We start from the raw sequence: 10,750 nt of genomic DNA, 5'->3' as shown, positions 1-10,750 counted from the left end.
AGTTAGATCTTTATTGTCATTGCAACGAAGTACAACGAAATTAAAAAGTGCCAACCGATCAGTGCATCATAAACTAATTCTATGTTCTATGACTTATTACACACTTAACCACAAAAACATACAAATATTTTTAAATTGTGATTCATGTTTTGTAATAATAATCAAAATAAAGTAACTAAAGTTTTCAAATTATTGCAGTGTAGTAAAAAAATACTAGGCCTGCTATTTGCCTCTAGTAGTGGAGTAGAAGTAAAGATATTGAATATTGGAAATACTCCACAGTCTCCACTAAAGTAACATTTTCTCAAAAGTGTACTGAAGTACAGTACTTACTTTACACACCACTGTGTATTTGGTGCAACAGCACACAAATGTTGACAGACTCAGACCACTTCTTCTTTTCCTCCTTTATATCAATGACCTTCCTGCAGTGTCAACATTGTCTAGCTGACAGATGGAAGCTCTTTGCTAATCCATCGAGCAAGTAAAAGACTGCCTGGTTAGGACATGGACCATTTGATCTATTGAAATAGAAACAGTGAAAGAGAGGGGGGGGGGCTTGGTCAGCTCTTTTCATCACGTCAAACATCACTGTCTAATTGTGTTGCGACATGTTGCCACATCTAACTTGTCAAGAATGTTTTTACTGAATGTCTTGTGGCCAAAATCAATATGAAGTGTCTTCACATCCTGACTGGCATTTAAACGGTGGTGTAAAGTTTACTAAGTACTGTAGGCCTACTTAAGTACATTTTTTTTTCAACAGCCTACTTTTATCTCTTCTCTAGCCTGGAATCCAGTCTAGAGCTACTTCTACTCTGAGAATATTGTACTTTTACTCCACTGCAATTATTTTAAAACTTTTGTTAATAGTTACTTTTTAGATTTAGATTTGTATTAGGCTACTAAACATACACTTAAACTCTCTATATATTTTCACTACATTGTGAGCTTGTAGATTATTATTATAATTTTTGTTATTTTTTTAAAATATATTTTTTATACATTTTGAAAACTTAAAATGGGACATTCTGCTTGTACTTTTACTTTTACTTTTGGTATATTTTTTAAGATTTATTTTTGGGCTTTTTATGTTGAATGCGAACGAAAATAAAAGCCTTGGTACAGACAACAGAGGCTATGCCTTTATTTGACAGTAGGTATAGACAGGAAACAGGGAGACTGTTTCTACATGTATTGATATTTTACACATAAAAAAAGAAAGTTCCACCACTACAGTTATATTTATATCTCCTTCTAGTTCTCCCATGGGATGAACAGCAAGGCAGTGAGGGCACCATCTGGTCTCTGGAAATGGAAAAGTGACATGTAACAGGTTTTGCAATATGTTACCTCTACTACATGCAACAACAGCAACATGCATGTTGCAGCAGCAGTCCCAGTATCTTAAATTCTTAATTATTATATTTTTGGCCACCAGTGGTTCCTAATCTTTTTTCTTTGGAGCCCCCCTCCCCCCTTTGGCCCCTAGCTTCTACATCTGAAGAAGCTGAGTTTGTAACGTTACCTCACAAACATGGCCGCGCCGTTCGTCCACAGAACACACCAACAGCGGGAAAAAACGAGCAGTCCCGATCTCGACCGCACGAAACAAGTCCTGTATGTAAACAAGGTCAGACACCGCAGTCAAGACTTTTTACTGGACTACTGGACGAAAGGGGGATTTGTTGTTGCAGTGAAGAGGACATCACTGGATCTTTACTGTCTTTCTAATAAAGGTAGGTGGCGACTCACATGTTCTAGCCTACACTACAATAGTCTGATTTGTTTGCGTAGGATATTAATATTGATTATTATCACACATAAAATAGTGCATTAATTTATTATCTATACGCATCACATATATAACCTAAGGCTAAAGAGTGTATGATTGTGTTCACAGAATAGGCTACCATGCATGATGTGCAAAAAATGTTGCTGCAGTGCACTGTCATGCAGGTGAAATGCTGCTGCATCAGTGAAACTGAGCAATGCCGCAAAGTCACACGGCAGCAGAGCAGGATATGTTTACCTTGTGCGCAGTGAACGGCCTATCTGGGTCATTCATTCTCACTGTCAAGTTGCAGAGTCATGCTTTCCCACCATACAACAAGCATGAACTAGAAATAGTTCGATTAGAGATTGATTTACTAACGTGAATTCTAGGCATTCTATTTAAACGCGTATTGTATTTATTGTATAATAATATGGAGGAAATACTTTTTTATTTTTTATTGTATGCTATATTATATTTTAATCTATTTTAATTTATTTCCCCCCCTTTTCTCTGTTATTCATAGAAAAAAACGCACGCAGCAAAAACATTTTGCCATTGAAGTTGCATTGAGCATTCACTCCTGACTGTTTAGCCTGCCCTACACAATCCCCCAATCATCTCTCTGGCTACACCGATAGGAAAGACATTAAAAGCTCTTCCTTATAATCCACTAATCGCATCACTGACATCCATTCCCCACACATGCTACAGTAGGCTAATATAACTGCTGGCAGCAAACTGAATATACCAGATAAAGGGAGGAAGAAGAGAGAGAAAGATGGAGAGGGCAGAGGAGGAGACAGGATGAGGGACAGAGATATGAAGCCCTGACACACTGGTTGTTTAGTGACACATGAGACATTACACTGCGGCCTTGGCACCACGCAGGGCCAGCCGTGACTCATGTTACCAGGTGCGGCCTGTTTTAATTGTCATTATAGGGTGAAGTTGGTGAACATTTCTGAATAGGGTTGCCAGTTCATCTTTTTAACGTCAAGGATGGATGGACTCTATTTGATACAAAAATATTTTTCTCTGGGACCCCACCCCAATCTACACTGTGAAATCCTCTGTGTTTAATCTCAGAGAGTGTGCACATGGATCTAAATGGTCCATTTGGATCTCAGAATTACAGTACAGAATACTACATAGTACATACCCATTAAGGGTCCTTTTGGTTCCATTTGTACACTCAGAGATACAGAGCCATACAGGTCCATTTGGACCCCATGGTGGTCGACAGACGAGACCCCATGTTGAGAACCAGCAGTTTAAGCTTTCAGTAATGATTGTGCTCTCCAGTTAATAATGGACCAGGTACTTTGCTTGGTCCCCCAATGTGATCTCCTTTACACCTTATCTCACTCAGTGATAATGTAACTTGAATAACTGGGTCAGTGCATCATTTATAGGCCAGGCAATGACTATAGTTGAGAATTCAAAGTCCCCACTGTTCCTTTGTTTTGTGACCCCGTACAGGTCTGTGTTGTGTTTTGATAGATGATGGTAGACAGGTTTAGACCGTGTCGTCGCCATGTATCTTTTCCATCACGTATGTAATGACAAAGGTGTTTAAACACTAAGGCTGGTAGGTATTTTGGAAGTAAATAGAAAAGACTTGCAGAATATCAATATTATTATAAGGGTGTGGTCACACTGAACTTAGATTTTTGTCAATGCGGTGGATTGTGCTAATGCTTTTCAATGGGAACAGCAGAATGGCTATTTGGTTTAAAGGGCGGGGGGCCTAATAAAGATCCCTGGGAGACTCCGGTCATCGAAGTATACAATATAGTGTTTTAAGTGGTTAAGGATTTCATGCACTTCATGGAAAACCCAGCCCCTTGCTGCTATATGCAATGGTGGAATTGATTGACCCACCTGATCATGCTGTTTGTCGGATTGTGGTGACTTGCAATCTGGACCGTGTCAAACTCAATTTGTGTGTGTGTGTGTGTGTGTGTGTGTGTGTGTGTGTGTGTGTGTGTGTGTGTGCGTGTGTGTGTGTGTGTGTGTGTGTGTGTGTGCACGCTCCCCCTCTCTAAGACTCTATTGCAGACCTGCCAAGATGATGCAGTGTTTTCACTTCATGGTGGAGCCGGCCAAGAACATAACGGTCAAGCTTAAGGTACCGGTACCATAAGTCCTCCTGTCCCACAGTCCCACACATCCCAAACCCGTTCCAATGCTGACCCGCTCTAGTGTTATTTGCTGCTGTCAGAAAGCTTCTAAAATAACAAGAGTTCTGCCATTACAGCATTTTAATGCCTCTGCCGGCCTTATCAGAGAGGCATTATTATGTCTTTGTGTTGTCCGTCTGTCCGTAGTACTGTACTGTACTGTACTGTACTGTACTGTACTGTACTGTACTGTACTGTACTGTACTGTACTGTACTGTACTGTACTGTACTGTACTGCATGCGTAAATTCAAACATACATCCAGACTTCCGTCCCAACCTTGTGAAACACGATAGGCCTACAGTATCTCATATCAATATCCCTCGAAAATGACATGATACTATTTCATTTATCCTTATCCTAAAGATGAAATGTGAACGCCATGAGATGGAATTTCATGACATTTGGCACAAATGTCCACTTGGATTCAAGGATGAACTGATTTAGAAGTAGCTGATCAAAGGTCAAGAAGGTCACTATGACTCACAAAACATGTTCTTTAACCACTTTAACCGCAGCATCCATATTCTGGAGGAAACATTAGCCAAATCTGCAAGCCTGCGTTAGCAGATCGGCTATTTCTTTTGCGAATTGATTTAGGTGTAGATGGAAAAAAGCGGTCCATGTAGCCAACTCAAGTCCAGTTGACTACGTCTAGAGGGGGTAAATGGTTAAACTCCTTCAAAGACTAAGACTTCACTGGCTACATTTTCTATATCAGTCTGGACAGACACGGATGTAAACGTTAACTGGTTGGCGGAGTGCTTATAACCATGATGCGGTATTTCTAGTTTTACCAATATGACAATTTTTGTCAGTGTCATTGGGGACATGAATAAAGGTGGTGAGTCAGGCGATTTTTCAGAGAGAGAAACCTCTTCCCCTGACTGCATGATGTGCATTTTGATCAGGTCAAGTGACTCGCCTCCTCTCTCTGGTTTGACCGCATGCTTAAATGTAGCTAAACTACAAGCTCACAACGTGTCGTGATGTGACGTGTTGTGAGCTTGTAGTTTGGCCATATCCGGCACACGACACCGGCATGCACCAAATCAAGCTTTACCGTCGGAAGCTCTTGCAAGCCCCAGCACTATTATCCTCCTTTTATTCTGTCCTCTGTCTCATTCTGCTGACTACTCTCTCCTAGCTTTGCTTTATCTTCATCCCGAAGAAACCTTTTTCTCACTTTTCCCACAGGAGTCTCGCAAGAATGCGATTGATGCGAAAAAGGAGCCCCTGGAAGAGAACCAGCTGTTTATATTGGAGCTGGCCAAAGACCTAAGCCGCGTGTGCCAGGTAGGGCAGTCACCATCATGAACATTTTACTTAATCATTGTCATACGAATAGTTGCGATTAAAGATAACGTTTTCGTTTTTGGCATTGAACATTGGAACATGTAAAATTGTAAATTAACATTGCATTTCTGTTTGTCTTTTAGGCTTTGTAAGCTCAACTTGCATGTGATCAAATGAATGTGATCAGGCCATTATGTCATAATTGTGTCAGGCTTAGTGCCAGGTAGACACTGCACTGCAATAAGCTAACACACCTCTCGTGTGCACTTTACACACCTACTTTGCGTTGCTGTCGGGCAGAAACCTCCTATCTCGATATTTTAACTTTTCTGTTAATTAATGCCATACTTAATAATTAATCACACTACAACATCACACAAAATGATCGACCGTTACGTAACAGATCCACAAGCTTGTAGATCTGCTACTTTTGATGAATTTGAATTTTGAAAAGTAATTTGTTTTTTGACATATGAGGTTTCACCGTTTCAGACAGAGACGATAGACTTGTTGAGAAACATAAAGAAAGAAAGAAAGAAATGGCTGCTGTGTGAATATGGTCAATACAGATGATGAGATGATCAGTTAAAAAAACGCCACTGAAGTGAAATCAAAGTGTTCCAGCCCAGGCACAGAAAATACCATATACCTTAATATATTAAGCATGTCCCAGGCCTCTAGGTGGCAGCATCAGCACACATCATCCAGTGGGCTAAGGTTCTCTCTCAGTTACCCTCTGTTGACAACCAGTGTTCCTTGTCTGTTATCTTATTTATCTTCTATTCAGTGGTAACATTAAGTAACTATATATTAACTATATAGTAATATTTGAGGTACTTTACTGGAGTATTTCCAATTTCCAATACTTTTACTTTTACTCCACTACATCTTGGATCCAATTATTGCACTTTTACCCCACTACATTTATTAAAAAACCAAATTTACTTTGTAGATTTTTATTATATTACAAAACATACATTAACCACTTAATTTCGGCCATTTGAAAATAGACCATCTACAACCTCACAATGTGTCACTAAGTCACTACTTTTACTCAAGTACATTTTTAATTCAGTACTTTTACTTGTAACAATCAGTACTTTTTCCATCACTGCTTCTATTTGCCAAAACGTTGAGCTACTCTTTATTTCTCTACCATTCATTCATTACATTCCGTCATTACAGAAGTCAGAGGTGCTGGAGCACATCTGGAACATTGAAGACATTTGGTCCACCCCTGTCTGCAGGGCCTTCATCTTAGAGTGGGCCTCTATGCTGGAGAGCAAGGTACTGGTCTGAGATAACCCACTTCTCGTACACTTTGAAATAGGCCTCCCTTTATGACAGTATCAACTTTGATAGAAGTGTTACAGGCTTACTAAATTTGTGCTGTTGTATTCAGTGGTTCTCAATCATTGTCATGTTAAGGATTCCCAAGATTTATATGTATTTGGCTGCGGACACAGATTTGAAACCATATTTTGCCAGGGACCCCCATAAGAGAATATTTGTTAAAATCACCCACCCACCCCCTGGCGGGGGTCCTCGTCAGACCCCACTTTGAGAACCACTTGCTGTTGATAAATCTAAATACAAATATAGATTATAGATGTATGTTTGAGCCTTATTGTTTTGTCTGTAGAGGAGGCCAATGCAGACAGATGGCTGGCCAGAGATTGATTGCAGCAAACTTGATCAAGCTACCGAGCAAGATGTGGAGCTGGCCAAGATGGTTATCTTCACCTGGATCAAAGACCTGAGAGCCCAGCCTGAGGTAGGACGTTGTCTGCCTTTCAACTTTGTTCCATTAACCACATAGATTTTAAATTATAGTGGAATCTGGCCAGCAAGTTATCTCATCATTAGTCTTTTAAAAAATAAATTATTAATATTCATTCACATCTTTTCATTATTCCAACTACTTTCACACATCGTTTGACTGCATCGTGTTTGTGAAGTTAACCACTTAACCAACACAATTAGTTATACGAAAAATTGCTGATATAAAACTTTCGGAAATGTTTTGACTTCAATGACATAATAGGGACCCCATGTATAGGGTTTATGTGGTTAAAACCTGACCTTATGTAATGTTGATCAAACCTTCTAGAAAAGTGTATGGCCTGGGGAGTCTGTAGCAAAAGCTCTGAATGATCTGGAGTCTGCTTGGCGATGGGGACGCATGCCCAACCTGCTGACTGCCATGGAGCTTGTCATGTGGACCTTGATGTCACAGACCCTAGAGAAGGTATGTTGTCACATTATCTCACCAGTATAACCAGACCTCGCTGTGTAGACATGCAGTTTATACATAAAACCGAATCCTAATCTAATATTGACCAAAATTGTACTGTTCATGTTCCTTCACTCTCTTGCAGGAGAACATACCCCTGCAGTGGCTTATCTGGAAACAGAGGTCTCATAAAATTGGTGTGTGAACTAAATTGATTCTGCTAGTTGGAATGTTGAAAATGTTTTATTTAAAATGAAGTGAATGACATGTTACCGTCTCCTCTCAGGTGCCACCCGATACATTCCTCACGCAGGTAAATATGTAATGTTGAGCACCATTTGGTGTTTGATCTATTTAATTTACCGTTGAACCTCTTGGAGGATCACTCGGATGAACAAAACACATTATTAAATGTCTTTTATTGATTTCACAGTGTGGGAGTGGATCGCAGATGCTACAGGTAAACCGTTTAGTTTTGTCAGAATTTGACACCGTAACTCTTTTATAATGCTGCCATTTGAATTTGACCACTCCCATAACTCTAACCCTGCTCTCACCCTCAGTGGACGTGACTCTGGATCTGGACACAGCCAACCCTGACCTGCTGATCTCCGGCGACAAGAAGATGCGCTGCGGCTACGAGAGGAAGGACTTGGCCAACTTCCACCAGCGCTTCGACGGGTGGTGGTGCGCCGTGGGCCGGGATGGCTTCAGCTCCGGCCGCCAGTACTGGGAGGTGGATGTCGGGGAGAGGGACTGGCGGCTGGGCGTGGCCAAAGAATCAGCCCTGAGGAAGGGCTTCAAGTCGCTGAACACCGACACGGGTTACCTGACGCTGCGCCTGGAGAGGGGCACCGAGCTCAAAGCCCTGACGGTTCCCTTCACCGCGCTGCCCCCGGGCCTCATCCCCCGCAAGGTGGGCATCTTCCTCGACCACGAGCACAAGCAGCTGTCCTTCTACGACGTGGACAGCCGCTCTCACATCTTCACCTACAATGAGAGCTTCGACGAGAAGCTGTTCCCCTTGTTTGGCACAGTGGAGATCATCAACGATCTCGTCATCAAGTCACCAGCGTCGCAGACTCATTGCCTCTGCCCCACGGTCTGCCTTTGGGCTTGAGTTCCTCTCAATTCCTTCTCTTTCACTACTCCACTAGATAACAATATACCGTATATACTATATAGGAACGTGAATTAATGTAGTCACTGGGAGTAATCAAAGATCCTTACCTATAAATGACCATCATAACACTATTGAATAGCTACCCGTATTCTATGTGACCACCATAAATGCTGCTACTATACGATGTGATTATTCCTGTCATCTCCTCACTAGAGCTATAGCGCTACTCTTTGCTCAAATAATGTATTTTCATACATTTGAAAGAACATAGTATTAATGTCATGAAATGTGCAATAGTAATCCTACAGTGACAATGCTCTCTCTGTGAATAATGAATAAACCAAAGCAAATGTCATGCCTTTGTTCAATCTGTTAGTCAAGTCTCCTATACTGAATGGAGTTGTAGACTAGAGAAGGATTTGTATTTAATTTTACAACCATTAAATATGCATATGGAAAGCAGCAATGACTTAAAAAACAACATTAACTTGACAAACTGTACATCTTGGCATTCCACTAGTTTAGAGATTTAGATAGTTACTGTACTACAGTATATGTATGTGATATGTATAAGTAACGTGTATTTGATAAAGTAATGACAAACATTATCTTAATGTTAGGTTTGGGACTTTTTCTTTAGGAACCAGTCACATCCATTAAAACCAGGGAAAGTGCATCTGTGTTATTTTACATTTACTGTATGCATTGGCTATTCAAAAATAGCAGATGTACAAGCTCAAAGCTCGATACTTCATGCCATGCTGCGAGCTTGTACATCTGTTATTTGTTAACATGTTTGAAAGTTCTTGAAGTATGAGAACTATACTGATTTAGAAGACATTTGAAGAATCCGCCTCGGATCTTAATGGGTTAAAAGTACATCAATGCAGACTAGAGCGTATAGGTAGGCCTATCAAAGATGTGTGTTTAGTTCATATTTCAAAATCATCCTTCTGACAGAGACTTAATAAAATACACATGACACAAGATGATAAATGAACCACATGAAAGGCAGCCTGCAGGAGGGTCAGCTGAGCTCCATCAGCTCAAAGTCACTGAAAGTTAACAGCTGAGGCTAGAAAAAATCTGTCATGCATGCGTGTCTGGATTAGAATGAATGTTGGACGTGTGAAGAGGACTGTAGACAATTTAGACAGCCTTCTAATGCAGTGGTGGAAGGAGTACTCGGATATCTTACCACAATAATACAAAATAAAAATGCTACAATGTTACAAGTAAACGGCCTGTGTTCGAAATGTGAGGAAAAGTACAAAAGGCAATAGTAATAGTACTAAAATATTAGAAAATAGCTATGTGTATAAAATATGGCTAAAGTGGCTAATGTATGTTTTATAAATAATATAATAATATCTGCAAAGTAATAGTAACTATAAAGTTTTCAAATTGTAGTGGAGTAAAAGTACAATTTGCTTCTGATAAGATATGTATTGAAAATGGGAAATACTCCAGTAATAGTTCTTCAAAATTGTGTTTCGGTAATAGGTTTAGGTACGTGACTTGTCCTGCACAGGTGTACCCAAATTTCACTCCCTGGCCAAAAGGCATATATAATTTGGCATGCACCAACCATTTGCTAAATTGTTGCAATATCAATGAATCAATAATGAATGATCACACTCGAACACTTTTCCAGTATGACTGTTGCAAATATTGCAGCATTTTATACCAGAGACAGGATCTAACAGGTGCTTATTATACAGCCTCTGAAACAAGGTATTATTATTATTATTATTTTAATATTAAAAAGTGTTCAATTGCTTTATTTACACAGATAAACACGTGAATTTGGAAGTGACACAAAGAAATTAACAAACAAATTTGGAACTGAAACACTCAAATTGCATTGAAGCTGATATGAAAAAGAGCAGGAGAGACGCAGACTCTTCTGCTGCTGGACATTTTATATACACACGCACGCACACGCGCGCACGTCAGAACAGGAATTCATCATAAAGGAGGTAAAAAGGGAAAAGAATACATAATACAGTGACACACACGCACACGCACACACACACACACACACACACACACACACACACACATACACACACACACAACACACACAACACACCACACCACACACCTTTTGTTTAAAAAGAAAAAAAAAGTCACAGCCTTCAG

At 40.1% G+C, this 10,750-nt stretch overlaps 1 protein-coding gene across 1 annotated transcript; it reads left to right on the top strand.

The window, feature by feature from the left end:
* The first annotated feature begins 1,583 nt into the window (after positions 1-1,583).
* Positions 1,584-8,963, top strand: LOC308324676 (butyrophilin subfamily 3 member A1). The gene is made up of 10 exons (XM_080776886.1): positions 1,584-1,739; positions 3,824-3,905; positions 5,154-5,252; positions 6,438-6,539; positions 6,895-7,026; positions 7,363-7,500; positions 7,631-7,682; positions 7,772-7,798; positions 7,919-7,945; positions 8,049-8,963. Exons 2-10 carry the CDS (start codon positions 3,846-3,848, stop codon positions 8,603-8,605), a joined length of 1,194 nt encoding a protein of 397 aa, XP_080633012.1. The 5' UTR covers positions 1,584-1,739; positions 3,824-3,845; the 3' UTR covers positions 8,606-8,963.
* The last annotated feature ends 1,787 nt before the right edge of the window (positions 8,964-10,750 follow it).

The sequence above is a fragment of the Protomyctophum bolini genome (genome assembly GCF_963924005.1).
Source record: "Protomyctophum bolini genome assembly, chromosome: 11".
NCBI classification, from domain to species: domain Eukaryota; kingdom Metazoa; phylum Chordata; class Actinopteri; order Myctophiformes; family Myctophidae; genus Protomyctophum; species Protomyctophum bolini.
This window is presented reverse-complemented; position numbering and strand designations above follow the sequence as displayed.